This window comes from Macaca nemestrina, chromosome 9 (genome assembly GCF_043159975.1).
Source record: "Macaca nemestrina isolate mMacNem1 chromosome 9, mMacNem.hap1, whole genome shotgun sequence".
NCBI lineage: Eukaryota > Metazoa > Chordata > Mammalia > Primates > Cercopithecidae > Macaca > Macaca nemestrina.
The window spans coordinates 66,509,014-66,528,331 of record NC_092133.1 but is presented as its reverse complement, the minus strand read 5'-3'; the positions used below and the strand labels follow the sequence as shown (position 1 = coordinate 66,528,331).

The 19,318-nt window shown below is 41.0% G+C and overlaps 1 protein-coding gene and 1 pseudogene across 3 annotated transcripts; one reads left to right on the top strand and one right to left on the bottom strand.

Annotated features, from left to right (window-relative positions):
* The first annotated feature begins 630 nt into the window (after window positions 1-630).
* Window positions 631-19,188, top strand: LOC105466079 (secretion associated Ras related GTPase 1A). 3 transcript variants are annotated; one of them, XM_011714974.2, is made up of 7 exons: window positions 631-744; window positions 9,143-9,216; window positions 9,335-9,454; window positions 10,000-10,065; window positions 13,118-13,221; window positions 17,652-17,783; window positions 19,032-19,188. In XM_011714974.2, exons 2-7 carry the CDS (start codon window positions 9,159-9,161, stop codon window positions 19,146-19,148), a joined length of 597 nt encoding a protein of 198 aa, XP_011713276.1. In that variant the 5' UTR covers window positions 631-744; window positions 9,143-9,158; the 3' UTR covers window positions 19,149-19,188. The 3 variants fall into 3 exon arrangements, with proteins under 3 accessions (XP_011713276.1, XP_011713277.1, XP_011713278.1); XM_011714975.3 differs by having other exon boundaries at window positions 663-681; XM_011714976.3 differs by lacking the exon at window positions 631-744 and adding an exon at window positions 3,728-3,746.
* Window positions 7,103-7,570, bottom strand: LOC139355990 (calmodulin-like; annotated as a pseudogene).
* Window positions 19,189-19,318: the final 130 nt, after the last annotated feature.

Sequence of the window (19,318 nt, the reverse complement as noted above, 5' to 3'; positions counted from 1 at the left end):
GTCAGGAGTTCGAGACCAGCCTGGCCAACACGGTGAAACCCCGTCTCTACAAAAATACAAAAAATTAGCCGGGTGTGGTGACATGCGCCTGTAATCCCAGCTACTCGGGAGGCGGACGCATCAGAATCGCTTGAATTCGGGAGGTGGAGGTTGCAGTGAGCCGACATCGCGCCACTGCACTCCAGCCTGGGTGACAAAGTGAGACTCCGTTTCAAAAAAAAAAAAAAAAAAAAAAAGCAAGAAAAAAAAAGCAAAAGCTTGGAGGGATCCACCTCAAGTGGAGGTCCCCAAGGTCAAGTAATCTTTCCCAGGACCTATGCCACCGTCGGTCCCCACTTCCTACTTTTTTCCTGGTGCGTCTGGAATGGGAAGCCGCGATCCCGAGGGTCCCAGGCCGCTCAGGGACTCCAGGACCCAGACCCAGACCCAGCGTCCCGGTACTGCCACGTCTCGCGCGGTCAGCTCGGCAGGCGGGAGCGGGCGGGACGAGGCGGTGCCAGACCCGAAGCGCGCTTTGTCAGGCCTTATGCCCGCCCCTCCGCGGCCGGAGTAGCAGGTGGGCCGGCACCGGGGCAGAGAGGCGTAACGCTGCGAGGGGGCGGGGCCAATTACGCGCCCGGAAGTCCCGGGGAGGGATGTGACGTACATCCGGCGAGTAGCTGGCGGTCCTGGGTGCTGCTGGTTAGTGTGCTCTGAGGGAGGGTCGGAGCCAGTCGCCGTTTTGCCGGAGGAGCCCCTCAGGCCGTGAGTCTGGGGGCCGCGTCGGGGAGGGTAGTTGGAGCTCGAGGGGCTGGGACGGAAGGCGGGGAGGTCGGAGCGGAGGCTGGCCCTGGCGGGGTTGGGGGCGGGGAAGTGACACGCAGGCGGTTCTGTGGGGCCGCCGGCTGATTCTGGGCGGGGACGGGCCGAGTCGGCCGGATTTGCTCAGTCCCCTGCTGTCCTCTTTGGCCTGGGGTCCACCTGCATTCCGCTCGGGGGTCTCGCAGCTGCTGGGCCGGATAACAGCTTCTTGTCTGTACCGTGCCCTCCGGTTTACGAAACGGCTCCGTGTCCTCTGTCTCAAAAGAGCCTAACAGCCCTCGGTGAGGCGGGTGGGACCTCTTGATGATTATCCTTGTTTTATAGACTCGGGGACTGAGGCTGGCCAAGGCTCCGCAGTTAGCGAGTGTGAGCGCTCGAACCTGGTCTACAGGCCCCTAGTCCGGGGCTTACACCCAAGTCAGCGCTCGGTTGTCGTCCGATGGCCCGGGTCGAACCCTGTATTTTCTCCTTCCACCTTCCCCTTTTCCCCTGTCTGGTCTCTGCATGGAAAAATTTCCTTATGTGCATTTGACATGGATTAGCGTTTTCTTCACGATTCTAGCCACTGGGTATCTTTATCTTGATTCCATCTGCTTCTGTTGCGACAGGGGGCTTAGGGAGATTTGCCATGGGGCTGACCTTTGACATTTACCCCGCAGCTAAGCAGCGTTAGCTAAAAGCCAGCCGCCTACTACCCCAAATCTGCCTGGAATGGCGTCTTAAAGTTGCCCTGATTATGTATAACAAGTAATGCGTAAATTTTTAAATTGGCTAATGGTCAGATTGGTGCACTTCCTTTTCTATTAACTTTTGTTTGAATCTTTTAGCTCTGGAATTCACAAGTTTTCATTTTAGGTACATTAATAGTGTTTTGTTGATAGTTTAGAGACCTACCTTAAATTTTAGATTACTCTTAACTTTTCATAAGGTGGTACAATGGACCAAGAATAGAAAATAAATAGAATGCTAGTTATTAAAATACCATTCAAAAGATGTGATGAATTGTAAGGAAGAGAACTTAGGAAGATCATCCTCTGTGTAGTTGGTGGGTTAAAGAAATTTTAGGTTTTTTTTTTTTTTCCAGCAATTTTGTGATTTGGGTTTGAATTTTATGTACTGTTAACAGGAAGAGCTTAGGCTTTGGTGTTAGAGATGAGGGTTTAAGCACTGGCACTATTAGTTTTTCAGCTGAGCAGTCTTCAACTACTCAGCAAAACTAGGAGTATCTTCATCTTCATCTTGTTAAATGAGGCCAATGATCCTTGCCTGGTAGGGTTGGTGTGAGGATGAAATGAGATGTACAGGTACTGTACAAATTGTAAAACTACTGATGAGTTGGTACAAATCCTAAGATCTTAAGGAGAGAGGAGCCACCAAGGCCATTTTCAGCTACTGAGGAGGCTGAGGTGGGAGGATCTCTTGGGCCTGGGAGGTTGGGGGTGCAGTGAGCCATGATGGCAACACTGCACTTCAGCCTGGGAAACAGAGTCTTGGTCTGTCTAAAAAAAAAAAAGGGGGGGCGGGGGCGTTTTCTTAACTTTGGGTGGTGGTACAACCCAACTCTTTGGATCTATTAAGGGTTTTTATTATTTTTAACTCACCTGAAGAGTTTCTTTAGTCAGCCTCCACTCTGGTCACTTCTTTACAATCCAACACTTCTATATACATTTGTACTACACGGGTTTTCAGTCAGTACTTTACAGACTTGTAAACAATATTTACATCACTTTAGAAATATTTTATTTCTTTTTTTTTTTTTTTTTTTGAGATGGAGTTTTTGGTCTTGTTGTCCAGATGGAGTGCAATGTCGTGACCTCGGCTCCCTGCAACCTCTGCCTCCTGGGTTCAAGAGATTCTCCTGCCTCAACCTCCTGAGTAGCTGGGATTACAGGCGCCCGCCACCACACCTAGCTAATTTTTGTGTTTTAAGTAGAGACGGGGTTTCACCATGTTGGCCAGGCTGGTGTCGAACTCCTGACCTCAGGTCATCCACTCGCCTCGGCCTCCCAAAGTGCTGGGATTACAGTCATGAGCCAAGTATTTTCAACTAGATGAATTCTGCAAAGGTGAAAAGGAGAAAATGCCACACTTTAAATAGTTTTTCATGGCAATTGAACTACTTTAATTTTCCATTTTTTTTTCCTTTGACACTCCTGCTTTTAAGCCATCTCCTCCCTTGGAGCATACAAATCAGCAGCAGCCAGGACTTAGCTACTTGGCTGCTTTAATTCTTCCCTCCAAAGTGATCTGAGTGGGAATGACCATAATGAGGGGTGTGCTCTAAAGGTGAGCTGTGCTTCTCCAGGCAGTAGGTTGAGGAAAGTATAGGAGGATGTCTGGTTTGAGGGAATTGCAGAGGAAAGGCACATTGTTCTTTTACTTATTTACAGTAAATGAGAATTTAAGCAGAGGAGCTTTATTAAGTATATTTAAGTTATTGGATTCCTTAAAGTGCGGATTCAATTTCCAGAGAAAACTATTAATGTGATAAATATGGTCTTTCTGCTGAAATATATTTGTTACTGAAAAGGCAAAAAAGAAATAAACTTATTTAGGATTTTTTCATAAGAGCTTAGTATGTACTTCCACCCAAACTGCCAAACTTTATTTGGCTCTTTTTGGTAAGAGCCATGAAAAATAAACATTCATTAGGCCCTAAAATTTATAAATTAGGCTATGGGCCTGATAAAAACCTAGTAATTGGATAAAAAACATACCATCTCTACTTTTCAATTTACTCTCTCTTTTTTTTTTTTTTTTTGGAGATGGAGTCCTGCTCTGTCACCCAGACTGAAGTGCAGTGATGCAACCTGCTCACTGCAACCTCTGCCTCCCAAGTTCAAGCGATTCTCCTGCCTCAGCCTTCTGCATAGCTGGGATTACAGGCAAGCGCCGCCGCTCCCAGCTGTTCAATTTATTCTTCATCTGGCATTCTTTGAATGAATGTAAGGGGAATTTTTTGTGGGTAATGCTTTTACTGGTTACTATTCATGAAAATTTTGATTGCAGTTGGTCATATCTAGTATAAAGCCCTGTGTTCAGATGCTCCTGCTGGTGGAGAGGAGTAAAAGTGTGAACCTTCCATTTTTCTGCACCATATCTGAGATACTAAAGCAAAAATTCATCATGAGCAGACAATGCTGAGAAACCTTAAGACCCACCAACACATCTAGATCTTACCCTCTTCATTTCATTCAGTGAATGAATGAATTCATTCATTCATTGCTTATTACCAATATATGTGAACCTTCTAGTAGCTTTTGATAACTATGAGAAACAATAGAAACAGTAGTGTTAATATCAGTACCAGTTAAGTTATTTACTTGCTTGGGAACTTATTGCTGTATCCTGAACAAGTATTCTTTTTTTGTTTGTTTTTTGTTTTTTGAGACAGGGTCTTGCTCTGCCACCCAGGCTGGGGTGCAGTGACACAATCATAACTCATGGCAGCCTCGAATTCCTGGGCTCAAGCAATCCTCTTGCTTCAGCCTCCCAAGTAGCTGGAACTACAAGCATGTGCCACCATGCCTGGCTAATTTTATTTTATTATTATTATTATTATTATTATTTGTAGAGATACGGGTCTCTCTATGTTACCCAGGCGGGTCTTGAACTCCTGAGGTCAGGGAAGGATCCCCCACCTCAGCCTTGCAAAATGCTGGGATTACAGGTGTGAGCCACCGGGGCCCAGCCTGAATAAGTATTCTTATTTTAAGAAAATCTATTTGTAAAATGAGTTTAGGTGTGATTATTCATGTATGAAAAGATTCTCTTCTTATCCCTTAATGGTTCTAAAATAGTGATGTCATTTCTTTTCATAAATTGAGACCCATGTCTGCAAACATGGTTAGATATTGTTTGAGGTTGCATTGGTAAATGGAGCAGGGCAAGTGATGCTGGCCAGTAGAATTTTGGGTGACTTTTGTTTTTTTTTAGAGCTGTTTACAGGATAGATTAATATGTTTTTCATTCAAATCAATGTGCTTTTCATTCTTATTTTCTATTTAGTGCATCTAAGTAGCATTTTGATTCACATTATTGATGAGACTGATTTCCTAGAGTTGTTCTTCACTGGAAGACTGCAGTGGTATGTCTAAGGACTGTGAATGAACTGCTGCCTGGAGGAGTGAGTCACACAGTAAAAGAAAGTTTAGGCATACCTCGGATATATTGTGAGTTTGGTTCCAGACTGCTGAAATAAAACAAGTACAGTAAAGCAAGTAACATGAATATTTTGGTTTCCCAGTGCACATAAAAGTTACATTTACACTATACTGTATGTAGTCTGTTAAGTGTACAGTAGCATTATGTCTTATAAAATACATACCTTATTTAAAAAATACTTTATGACTAAAAAATGCTAACAAGCATCTGATCCTTCTGTGAGTCATAACCTTTTTGCTGGTTGGGGATCTTGCCTCCATGTTACTCCACGTTGATGGCTGTTAACTGATCAGGTTGGTGATTGCTAAAGGTTGAGGTGGCTGTGGCAATTTCTTAAAATAAGACAACAGTGAAGTTTGTTGCATGAGTTAATACTCGTTTTCAAGAAAGATTTGTCTGTAGCATGCAATGCTGTTTGATAGCATTTTACCCATAGCAGAATTTATTTCAAAATTGGAACCAGTCCTCTTAAATCCTGCTGCTGCTGAAGTAAGTTTATGTAACCTCAAGTAAGTTTTTGTAATTTTCTAAATCGTTGGTGTCATTTCAGCAGTATTCAGAGCATCTTCACCAGGACTAGATTCCATCTCAAAAAAACTACTTTTTTTGCTTATCCATAAAAAGCGTCTCCTCATCCATTAGTTTGATCATGAAATTACAGCAGTTGTCACATCTTCAGGCTCTACTTCTAATTGTAGTTCTCTTGCTGTTTCTACCATATCTAAGGTTACTTCTTCCTCCGAAGTCTCGAACCACTCAGTTATCCACGAGGGTTGGAATCACTGTCTTCGAAACTCCTGTTGATATTGATGTTTTGAGCTCTTCCCGTGAATCATAACTGTTCTTACTGGTACCTAGAATGGTGACTCCTTTCCAGGAGGTTTTTGGTTTACTTTGTCCAGATCCAGCAGAGGAATCAGTCTGTGGCATTGATAGCTTTGTGAAATATATTTCTTAAATGAAAGACTGGCAAGTGGAAAATGCTCCTTGACCCATAGGAAGCAGAATGGATGTTGTTAGTAGACATTAAAACAACATTAACCTCTTTCTGCATCTCCATCAAAGCCCATGAGTGACCAGGTGCATTGTCAATGAGCCGTAATATCTTGAAATCTTTTTTTCTGAGCAATAGGTCTTCTCAGTGGGCTTAAAATACTTAGTAAACCATGCTGTAAACAGATGTGTGGTAGGCAGAGTAGTTTTAGTGTAATTCTTTTTTTAATTGTGTTTTTTTAAATTGGAGAACAAATACACAACTTGGAATGGATTTGAGGCAAATTGTGTCATAAGCAGATTTTCTTTAAGTGTCTAAACAGAGTTTAAAAAGCAAGTAACAGTAAAAGAAAATGTTTCTGGTACAGGACCAGCAGTACAAAAAAATAGTGTACAAGGTACCTGGAAGTACCTGGATAATACACCCGTTCTGCAGTAGTGTAACTTTTAAGTACATATTGTTGGCTGTCCGTAGTCCACGCAGAGTTACAACTCCACATTTCAGCAACATGCTGACAGTTCCTAAAGAAAACTACTTAAAAAAAAAAAGGTGGCCGGGCGCGGTGGCTCAAGCCTGTGATCCCAGCACTTTGGGAGGCCGAGACGGGTAGATCACGAGGTCAGGAGATCGAGACCATCCTGGCTAACACGGTGAAACCCCGTCTTTACTAAAAAATACAAAAAACTAGCTGGGCGAGGTGGCAGACACCTGTAGTCCCAGCTACTTGGGAGGCTGAGGCAGGAGAATGGCGTGAATCCGGGAGGTGGAGCTTGCAGTGAGCTGAGATCCGGCCACTGCACTCCAGCCTGGGCGACAGAGCAAGACTCTGTCTCAAAAAAAAAAAGGCATAACTCAGATGTTCCCTTATTTGACCAACTCCATCTAAGTTTAGATGTGCAGAAGGGCTTAGATATATCCAGAGTAAGCCACAGGTAACATGTTACTTCATCAGTTTTCTAAAATAAAGTTTCAGGGCAATGACAGTAAGGGAAGAACACATGGAGGAATGAAGTCCTGATAGTCCTGATTACTATACATGCATCTTTTTTTGACAGTAGGGAGAAGCCTTTTACAGATAAGTTACAAACAAAAGGCAAATAAACAGTTTTGTACAAGAAATTTGACACATTCTGTACAGGGTCTTCATTTTGCTGTCATCGTTTGTACAAACTCATAGTTTACTTGACCGTCACTATCAAGATACGCTTCTCTGATCATTTAATCAACTTTTTCATCTGTTAACTTCACTCCAAGTTTGTCATCACATGGTGAAGTTCTACACCACTAATATAGCCATTGCCATCCTTATCAAACACACTGAATGCTTCTCTAATTTCTTCTTCACTGTCTGTGTCTTTCATTTTTCTTGCGATCATTGTCAGAAATTCAGTGAAGTCAGTTGTGCCATTACCATCAGCATCTACTTCATTAATCACATCCTGTAACTCTGCTTCTGTGGGATTCTGCCTGAGACCTCATTACAGTTCCCAGTTTCTTTGTTGTTGTAGTTCAATCACCATCTTTGTCAAATAGTGAAAAAACTTATTTGAATTCTGCAATCTGCTCTTCAGTCAGTGCTGCAAGTGCTACTGGTTTCTGAGACACAACCATACAACCACTCTGCTTGCTCAGTTGCTCCACTTGGACTGATTTAGTGTCATTCTTCAGGGTCCTAGGATTTTCAGAATGATAAATGAGTATGGGTCCTAGGATTTTCAGAATGGTAAATGAATATTGGCTTCATTAGCTCGTAAGAGAGTCAGCTAGCCCCCTGAAGCTTTGAAGCCAAGCATTGACGTCTCCCCTCTAGCTGTGAAAGTCCTAGATGGCTTTTCCAATAGAAGGCGGTTTTGCCTACATTGAAAATGTGTTGTTTAATGTAGCCACCCACCTTCACCAGTTATCTTGCTGCAGCTTCTACATCAGCACTTGCATTTTTACTTCGTGTTTTTATTTTTTTTTTTTAATTTTTTTTTTTTAATCAGCAGTAAGGCTGTTTCATTTGCTTGATGTTCGTGGGTTCGCTGGAGTAGCAGTTTTAATTTTCTTCAAGAACTTTTTCTTTGCATTTACAACTTGAGTAACTGTTGAGTGCAAGAGGCCTAGCATCTGGCTTATCTCAGGTTTTGATGTGTCTTCCTCACTAAGCTTAATCATTTCTAACTTTCAATTTCAAGGGAGAGACCTGTTACTTTCACTTGGAGAATAGGGAGGCCTGGGGTGGGGGCAGGGCTGTGGAGGAAGTCATTAAGTTTGCTGTCTTCTATGGTTGTGATTTGTGGCACAACAAAACAGTTACAATAGTAATACGAAAGATCACTGATCATAGATCATGATGACAGATATAAGAATAATGAAAAAGTTTGCAATATTGTGTGAGAATTACCAAAATGTAACACAGAGACATAAAGGGAGCACATGCTGTTAGAAAATAGTACTGATACACTTACTCAACTCAGGACTGCCTCCAACCTTCAATTTGTAAAAATCCAGAATACCTCAGGATCCACAAAGCATCATCAAATGAGGTATGCCCTTTGTATTTTTAACTCCTAGTTCTCTGAGTATCATAGATCAAAAACTTTTAGGAAACCAGTCATTTTTGCACATATAAGGATTCTAGAGACTTTCCTCTAGAGTGCAAAATCTGCAAGTCTCAAGAAAGAAGAATATTAGTTTCTCTTTACTTTGCTTTCTCCCCTCCCCTCCTCTCCCCTCCTCTCCCCTCCCTTTTCTTTTCTTTTTCCTGTCCTGTCCCATCCTGTCCTGTCCTGTCTTTTTTCTCAGAGTCTCCCTCTGTTGCCCAAGCGAGTACAGTGGCACCGTCATGCCTCACTGCAGCCTCAGACCCCTGAGTTCAAGTAATTCTGTCTCACCCTCCTGAGTAGCTGGGACTATTGGTGTGTGTCACTATGTCCAGCTATTTTTTTAGTTATTTGTGGAGATTGAGTCCGACTTTCTTGCCCAGGCCAGTTTTGAACTCCTGGGCTCAAGTGATCCTCCTGCCTTGGCCTTCCAAAGTGCTGGGATTCCAGGTGTGAGCCACCATGCCTGGCCTGCTTTCTTATGCCTGAAAACACAGGACTGTAAATGTGCATCATGGTTAGTGAACAAGAGTTAACCTCTCCACAATTGTACTGTCATTCAGAAAGCTAATGTTTGCTACTTTCATATTTTATACAGGTAGTAAGCATTAATAATGTCTTTCATCTTTGAGTGGATCTACAATGGCTTCAGCAGTGTGCTCCAGTTCCTAGGTAAAGCCATTTCCTTGAAATACAGGTTTCAAAGTTTGTGCATTTCCTTCAGTAATTTAAATACAAGTAGGCTTTGGTCTGTAGAGAGCAAATGTGTTAACAATTTTTTCTCTTTTAGGACTCTACAAGAAATCTGGAAAACTTGTATTCTTGGGTTTGGACAATGCAGGCAAAACCACTCTTCTTCACATGCTCAAAGATGACAGATTGGGCCAACATGTTCCAACGCTACATCCGAGTAGGTTTGAAAATATCAGGTGACCTTTTGATCTTTGAAGGTCAGTGTTAGGCTTGGAGGATGAATCCCTAGTTGATGGAGTTCTTTTGTTAACTGAAGTCCCAAAAGCCAACTCATATGAAAAAGTTCCCTGTAAGACACATTCATATTATGTACTTTCAGATCTAAACCTCTGGAACTTTGTCATTATCTGTTGTCACTGGTCCTGTAAAGGGACACGTCTCCTATACCTACTTCTAAGAAGCAGAAAATAGCTTGGAAAAAAAGAAACCTTTGGCTTTTAGAATAGTTTAAGAACATTTTCACCCTTGTATTCCTTTTCTTTGTTGGAAGTGGGGCGTTGCCTGGGCTGGTCTCAAAAATCCTGGGCTCAGGTTATCCTCCTGCCCTCAGCCTCCTGAGTAGCTGGAACTACAGGCGGGTGCCACCACACTTCTTGTATCTTTTTCTTTACGAGGTGAAAGCATTGGTATTGGCTTGTAGTACTAGTAGTTGGGGCTTGTTGAATTGACAAGTTTATTTCTTCTTTTTAAACAATTTTTCAGCATCAGAAGAGCTAACAATTGCTGGAATGACCTTTACAACTTTTGATCTTGGTGGGCATGAGCAAGGTAAGCGATGACTCAGTGGAAAGCATGTTTATTGACTTATGATTCTTTTTGTGCCCCCCAGCACCCTTTAAAAGCAATGTGTCATTTTTACCTTTTAAATTACACTTTAGAATTAGGATCTTACTACTTTAGTGAAGTTGTTTTATTCATTTTTTTTAAACTCATTTCAAACTTGTCAAAAGTTGCGTTAAATACACAGAAGTCCACTTCAATATTACCCTATTGAGCTAGTATAAAGTTAGCTATAATGCATAACTATTCATGAACTTTTAAGTATTTGCCTGATAAAGCCAAACTCAACTCAAATCTTGACTGAAAATTTTTACAAAGCAGGACAGCATCTTGCCATTTTAATCTTTACTAGGTTTTTACTTATTAACGCAATTTACCTGGTAACTAGAAAATACGTTAAAAGATATAGGTATTGCCTCAACAAGAGTAATTATTTCATCATTTTAACTAGGCTTGCTCTAAGCCAGTGTATTTTCTTCTATACCTTTTGCCCAAATTTGTTAGTCTCCTCCTCCCTACATAATACATATTAATACTTATTTTTTATTAACTGTTTGTGAGCATATCATGCCCCTTTACTCTTTTATACTTTAGTGCCGTTTTCTAAGAACAAAGATATCTCCTTGTATATAATCATAATAGTTATCAAATCAAGAAAGTTTTATTTTTATCCAGTCTGTATTTCCTTTTTTTTTTTTTTTTTTTTTTTTTTTGGTCAGTTGTCCTGATAATCTCTTTTATACCATTTTTTCATCTTGACCAGGTATACAGTATCATATATTTAGTTATCAAGTCATTTTTGCATCCTTTATTCAATGGAGTGAAAGTATGTAGGAAATTTAACTTAAATATTTGTAAGTAATTTCAAACTTGTCAAAAGTTGCAAAAGTAGTACAGTGACTATGTGTGATTACTCTAAGTTGATATTTTGTATATTCTATCCATTTGGGACAGTTGGTAGAACATTTCCTTCTACCTTTTTGCTTTCCTCAGAAGTGCTCTTTGCCTACTCAGGCTATGTCTTTGGCTACCAGGTTCCTATCAGGTGTTTAGAGACATACAGGATGGGCGTCTTTGTCTAATGGGCACTCAGTTCACATTTGACAAGACAGTAGGTATAGGAGTAAAACATTTAAGATGTGAGAATAAACATTCTGGGAAGGTAGGGAAAAGGAACTATTGAGATTCTGTCAGATTTACTTGTTATTACATTGAGTGGAGAAATCTCATTTTGAAACATTAGGTTGAGCTAATACCATTTTTTTTTCTTTTTTTTGAGATGGGGTCTTGCTCTGTTGCCCAGACTGGAGTGCAGTGGCATAGTCTTGGCATATTGCAACCTCTACTTCCTGGGCTTAAGCAATCCTCCCACCTATTTTTTGTAGAGACTGGGTTTCTGCCATGTTGCCCAGGCTGGTCTTGAACTCCTGAGCTCAAGCAATCCACCTGCCTTGGCCTCCCAAAGTGCTGGGATTATGGGCGTGAGCCATTGTGCCCAGCCTAATACAGTTTTAAAACAATGTGTAGTAAAATACAACATTGGTCATTTCTAGTAGTTAAGCCTAATAATTTTATAGTCAGTTATTTCATTAACATATAATTACATTTTAATTAATTTATTTAATATTTATGCCCTAAAAAATCATGTATATTATGATCATAATCACATAAAATACCAGTAAAGAAAAAAGACTGGAAGAAAATACCAAAATATTGACAAGGGGTGTGTTTTGATGGAGGGATTAGAAATGATTTTGTTTCCTTTTTTATGTAAGGAGCTTGTATTTTTTTTCATTTGGGTAAGAATGGGTATATGGTGTCCTTTCTGCTTTTCCACAAAAGGATTTGTAACTGCTTACAAATTTAAATTCAGAGCAAGATACGACTGAACCTAGACCATCTGGAGAATGCAGAAGGAACAGACACCAGATGGTTTTATATACCTGAACTGGGAATTGTTGATTGTTTGGTGTGATAAATTTAGGTTTCAGGTTTTGTTAAAATAAGAAGGGAAATGTATTGATGTATTTAGTTTTGTTTCTTTGACTAAGGAAAATCTACTAAACAGAAACACTTTTACCTAATAACCTAGCCACCATTTTATAGAAGTTACTAAAATACTGTACATCTGGAGGTTCCTTTTTTTTTTTTTTGTATAACTTAAAAATTTTAACTTATAAAAGGAGAGCAAGTTTGATATAACAAAATCGGTATAGAACTACAGAAAGTAAAATGGAAAGTTCCTTCAACCTCTTTTTCCTAACTCTACTCTTTAAAGGTAACCATTAATAACTGATGTAGAGATGCTTCGTTATTCATTCTATTGCAAGGGCTAGAAATGAATGGCTTAGAAATGATAGTAAAATTAAATCACTGCTTCCCAGCCTTTATCGTTTCATGTCACAAGCAAAAAACAAGTAATATTTCTAAGGCATGCTGGGTTAAATATGGTAGGCTGAGATAACTGGCCTGGGGCCTTGAACCACTTGTCAGGCCCAGTCTCCCTAAGGGCTAAGCAGAGGAGTGTGTCAAGACACCTACACACAAGTTGGCTAGAAACTAACTGGGACTAAAGTTACATGGACAAGTAATTTGTATCCTGATGTTTTAACTCAGAGGTTGCAAATTCAACTTGGCTCCAGGGGCAAGGCAAGTCATTTAAGTGAGTAAAATTGGCTGACTGTAAGACAGCAGGGACATTTTGTCAAGCAAAAGTGTTCAGACATCATCTGAAGGGGTAGCCACTGCTTAGTTCTGCTGATAGTTGTCATGTGGATAAGTAGGCATGGGGTTGCCAGATGTTGCAGTTTTTCAAGAAAGGTGGAAACTCTGATTTTCAAATTTACAAAAATCAAGTTCAACTCGTGGACCATTAGTTTGCATCCTCTGTTCTAAATTAATACTGGCCAGAACTTGGAGAAATCCATAGAGTCTAATCTTACTGAAACCTGACCAAGATTTGTCCATTTTAAGACCATTAGGTTATTCATTTTTACAATGTATATTTTTTACTGATGCAACTACAAACTTTGTTTTTTAGCACGTCGGGTTTGGAAAAATTATCTCCCAGCAATTAATGGGATTGTCTTTCTGGTGGACTGTGCAGATCATTCTCGCCTCGTGGAATCCAAAGTTGAGCTTAATGTATGTTTATATACTTTGTCCTTTTTTGGCCTCTATTTTTTTTTTTAAGAAATATAGCTCAGTAGTGCCAATAATTAGTAATTCCAGTTAACATTTGGCAAAAAGACCTAGTTGCAGGAGGAAAATGTTTTAAATCTAAGACATTGCTTTTCAATGTCCTGAGGAAACTCAGCTTAAACTTGAATAAATTAACTGTTTTTTCTATCATACAGTGACTATATGGCCAAGTTTGCTCAGGATACTCCTCATTTATGCCTGTTGTCCCAGCATAATTAATTAATTAATAGTATTCCATTTCACGTGTCATCATGAACAGTAATTTTTTTTTTTTTTTTTTTTTTTGAGACAGAGTGTCTCTCTGTTGCCTGGCCTGGAGTGCAGTGGTGCAGTCTCAGCTCACTATAACCTCCACCTCCTGGGTTTGAGGGATTCTCCTGCCTCAGCCTCCCGAGTGGCCTCCTGGGACTACAGGCACGTGCCACCACGCCTGGCTAATTTTTTGTATTTTTAGTAGCGACGGGGTTTCACCGTGTTAGCCAGGATGGTCTTGATCTCCTGACGTCATGATCCACCCTCCTTGGCCTCCCAAAGTGCTGGGATTACAGGCATGAGCCACCACGCCTGGCCCACGAACAGTAATTCTTTATAAGTAGTGTTGGCACAGTGAAAGCCTAAAAGCAATATTAGAGTTCTTTACATTTTTGAATCTGCATTCTCAGCTTGTGCCTACCCACCCTCCCACTGAATGACTTGCCAGACCTTCATGGTCTGTTCTCAGCCTTCAGTTTTGGTTGCATACATCCTTTGATACTATCAAGGACTTACTTCAAGTTTTCTCCTTTGTCCACATTGCATTTTCTCTTGGCTTGATGGTTTCTATACTATTGGCTTTATTATCCCTACTCCTTTACCCTATATCTTTTCTTTCTCTTTGATCTGTAACTCCTTGGATTCTTGTTCCTGGCAATTTGAACCTGTCTTGAATTTATTTCTAAGTATGTTTCTCACATCTATAGCTCCAGCCTCATGTAGAATTGCCTGCCACGCAATCTTTACCTTGCCTTTTTTTTTTTAAAATAAAAAAAAACCAGTCTTCCTCTGTTGCCCAGGCTGGAGTCCAATGGTGCAATCACAGCTCCCTGTAACCTCCAGACTTCTGGGCTCAAGTAATCTTCCTGCCTCAGCCTCCCAAGTAGCTAGGACTACAGGCACACACCACCACATCCAGCTCATTTTTTTTTTTAAAGTGTTTTTGTAGAGACAGGGTCTCATTATGTTGCCCAGGCTGGTCTCAGTCTCCTTGCTTCAGGTGATTCTCTGCCTCGGCCTCGTGAGGTGTTGGGATTACAGGCATGAGCCACCATGCATGGTCTCCATTCTCTTTGTTTAAACTCCTTTTCACTCTTGATTTTGGAGCTATCTCTCTGGCTGATACTTCTGTCTCTTTGAGAAGCACTAGTTTTCTGGTTAGTCCTTAAATGTTGGTGTTCTCCAGAGTCTACTTTCTCCTAGGCTGGTCTCATCTACTCTCTTCATTTGGCACCTACATGTCAGTGACTCTCAAATGCATTTCTCTCCTCTAGACCTCTCCTGACCTCCAATCTCATACCTAATCCTGCCCACTCTTGACAACTCCCACTACCGATTCTGTTTTCCTAGAATGGAACTATTCGTCTTTCCTACCCACCACCTACCTAGACATGCAGTCCAGAAATCTGTGAATTAATATAGATCCCACCATGACCCTGATATGCACCATAATGCCAGAAGGAACTTTCTCAGACTTCATTGCCCTACTTAATATCCTTTGATAGTTCTCTATCATTTTCATGATAAAATCTATACATCTTTTGCATAGCACGTAAGATCATTCATGATCCTCTCTCTGCTGCTTTTTACTGCCTACCTTGAACTATATTCCAAACAAACAACTTAGCCATCCTTGAATATGCACAAGTAGCTACTGCCTGGCTTTTTCACCTGTACCTCTCCTCAACCCCTCATGTTGTCGGCAAATTTTAAAATGTCCTGTAAGGGACCTCAGAGTTCAGATATGACTGCTTCTGGTAAGCTTCCCCTGGTCTCTTGAGACTGTGTTAGACTCCCACCGTACCAATGTATGTTGTCTTGATTTTCTTGTAGTTCTCTGTCATCAGACTATGAACTAACATGATAGGGACTGTGTCTTATTTCTTTGCGAAACCCCTGCACCTAGCAAAGCATGAGACACATTAGGTACTTTGTTATTGCTTAATGAATTAAGGACATTCTTATTCTAATTTTGTGTAACATTTCCTGGAATTCCAGATGTTCAAAGCATGTTCCTCTATAACTCTGCTTTCCCCCCTACCTTTCTTGTTGGTGACAAGTAGTTTCCCAGGCTTGAAATCGGTGCCAGTTTTGACTCATTTGTCTTTTTTTTTCTTTTTAAATCATCATTTAGACATTGGTCTCTTCAATTCTTTCTTCAAAATGCCTCCTGCACTATTCATTGAATGCTCTACCTTAAACTAGATCATGATCTCTTACATGAACACCACAGATAGATATTACATGAACACCACAGATAGATACTATTTGTGAATTCATTATACTGAAAAATACAATTTTATTCACTAACTTCTGGATTTGTGGTCTTTAGGATCTATTGCAGCTCACTTCTCACACTGGTCCCGTAATGTGAGTCATCTCTTCCCATCCATTTTTTTTGTTGCTGCATGTCTGTCTAAACGCTTGAATCCAGCCATGCAGTACTGTGCGGCTTCCTAAATTGTTGTCCACTGCAAAGCCATTGTTTATGTTCTTTCTTCTCCTTTACACCTCTTGAAACCCTGCTCTTCCTTTAGAGCCCTGTTGAGGTTCCAGATCTTTGCTAAGACTTTGCTCAAGGCCGGGCGCGGTGGCTCAAGCCTGTAATCCCAGCACTTTGGGAGGCCGAGACGGGCAGATCACGAGGTCGGGAGATCGAGACCATCCTGGCTAACACAGTGAAACCCCGTCTCTACTAAAAAAAATACAAAAAACTAGCCGGGCGAGGTGGCGGCGCCTGTAGTCCCAGCTACTCAGGAGGCTGAGGCAGGAGAATGGCGTAAATCCGGGAGGCGGAGCTTGCAGTGGGCCGAGATCCGGCCACTGCACTCCAGCCTGGGCGACAGAGTGAGACTCCGCCTCAAAAAAAAATAAAAAAAAAAAGACTTTGCTCAAGCCCAGAACTGCCATTTTATTTCCCTGAACTTGTCTTACTGTTAATATTCAGTTCCCATTCATTGTGACACTTATCAACTATGTTGTGTTCTTACTTGGCTTTGTTAACATAAATGTGGCTGGGCGTGGTGGCTCATGCCTGTAATTCCAGCATTTTGGGAGGCTGAGGTTGGCAGATCACTTGAGGGTCAGGAATTTGAGACCAGCCTGGCCAACATGGTAAAACTCCATCTCTACTAAAAAAACACAAAAATTAGCCAGGTGTGGTAGCACATGCCTGTAGTCCCAGCTACTCAGGAGGCCGAGGTGGGAGAATCGCTTGAACCTGGGAGTCAGAGGTTGCAGTGAGTCGAGATTAAGAAAAAAAAAAACCATAAATGTGAACATAGAGTAAGGATTTTTTTGAGGACAGGAATGTGCTTCCTTTTGTATTCTCAGTGCCTAGTGCCTGAGATAGTCAACCTTCCTATTGTATTCCTCTCAATGCCTGAGAGAGTTCTTTGCACACATTGGGACTTGGTGAATACTTGGGGAGTTCCTATAGTCATCTTTGAGGCTCTGTAGCGGGAGCATTCATTCTTGTAGGACTGTGCTGAGGGGCATCCTGAGGATAGTTTGTGACTGAGCAGATTAGCTCAAAAGTAAATGTTGGGGCAGTTCTGCTGCTTTGTAAATAAATAGCTTAAAGTTTCAACTGTTTTGAGGCACTTAAGAGATTTTTACCTAATGTCATGGGTATTATGTAATGTCAAGGTGAATATTTAATCACTCAGGTATAAAGATGATAAGATTTTCACTTTACATTAATGCCTTTTTAAAAGATGAGTGGAAGTCAGAATTTTCTTTTTTTTTTTTTTGTTTTTTTGAGACAGAGTATTGCTCTGTCGCCCAGGCTGGAGTGCAGTGGTGCGATCTCGGCTCACTGCAAGCTCCGCCTCTCGGATTTATGCCATTCTCCTGCCTCTGCTTCCTGAGTAGCTGGCACTACAGGTCCCTGCCACCACGCCCGGCTAATTTTTTGTATTTTTTTTAGTAGAGATGGGGTTTCACCGTGTTAGCCAGGATGGTCTCAATCTCCTGACCTCGTGATCTGCCCGTCTAGGCCTCCCAAAGTGCTGGCATTACAGGCGTGAGCCACCGCGCCCGGCATGAAGTCAGAATTTTCATTATCTGGTGGGCTTTTGTAGATTCCTCACTTAATTCTTTTTTTCTTTTTCAATCTTTAGGCTCTAATGACTGATGAAACAATATCCAATGTGCCAATCCTTATCTTGGGTAACAAAATTGATAGAACAGATGCAATCAGTGAAGAAAAACTCCGTGAGATATTCGGGCTTTATGGACAGACCACAGGAAAGGTAAGATAAAAATATTTGGGTTACATATAAAGGACATTAACAGGTTTTAAAACATGATGTTTTGCTATCTAAATTACCCTTTTCTTTTAAAGGCTTAAACAGGCTTAGGATTTGTTTTACTGTGGGTATTTTGTAAGCTCACTAGAGGCAGGAGTGTGTTCTTTTAACATTTTAAATGGGATTCATTCATCGGGTATTTGAGGAAGAAGAAAATGGTAGAAAAGGCACACTTACTCTTTTAAGAGTTTATGATTATCTTTCAAATTTGATTCTGAGAAATTGCTTTTGAATTAGCCCTTTTTAGCCAGAAAAGAATTTTTCTTGGACTGGAGATTGCAGGTTATAAAGAAAAATAATAATTTCAGTCACTTTCCAAGCATTGAAATAAAAAAACTTGATTATCCTCAGTGCTTCTTGCTGAGAGAGGTAGGACTGTTGGCCACATTTTGCAGAGGAAGAAACAGAGAGTGATTTGTTCAGGTCTACACAGCAAGTCAGTGATAAAACCAGAAAAAGAACTTGAGTCTTCCAAATCAATAGTTTTTACTGTCTTCAGTTGGAAGGAGGACTCTTGTTGAAAAGCAGGCTTGAGAGAGAGAAAATCTAGATCAGATACAGTGAAGCAGGAATCTTTCTGTTCTTTTTAGCTTGGGTTTTTGGCATATTTAGTTTTTAAAAATCTTCCTTTTCTGTGATCTGTGATAACTTTCTGACTTTTTTACATGGTTCCTTAGTCTTGCCTCTTCTTGATTACCTGTTTCTTTACAGAAATACTTTCTTTCTTTCATTTAATTTCTCCTCTTTTGCATCAGTATTAAATACACATGAATTCTTCATTTCCTCAGTGCCACCTGTTATGAGTGTTTATTTCTGCATGTTTTGCTAATGAGAATGTCCTTATTTCTAAACAGTCCCAGGCCTCTTTTCTGCATCAGAGAGCATGCTAGTTCCATAAGTCCCAGTGGCTTTTTTCTTGGTTTGCTACCATAACTTTACAGATAAATATTGGGTGTTCAAAGCAAATGCTCTTCAGAGAGAGAGAGGCTGGGAAAAGAACTGTGCTGCTTATTCTATCCTGAAAACACGAAGCTTGGGGAAGTCATCTATATGGCCTTGACTGCATTTCTGTAATTAATACCTACTTAGGTTTGCTTTTAAGGAATGGATAAAATGATTGTAGTGATCGTCCTTTCAATCTTTTCCACCACAGAGATGCTAACAGGCCTTTCTTGGTTTTGCCTCCTTTAGGGGAATGTGACCCTGAAGGAGCTGAATGCTCGCCCCATGGAAGTGTTCATGTGCAGTGTGCTCAAGAGGCAAGGCTACGGCGAGGGTTTTCGCTGGCTCTCCCAGTATATTGACTGATGTTTGGACAGTGAAAATAAAAGAGTTTTACTTCTCTGGACTGATCCTATTCACAGCTTCCTCATGAACTTTTCTAATAGAACAAGGAAAGCTCTCCAACCATGTCTGGCGTTGAGAAGCCAAGAGTCTCTGTCAACTCTCTCATTGCCCAGTGGTGACATGTGCTCTTC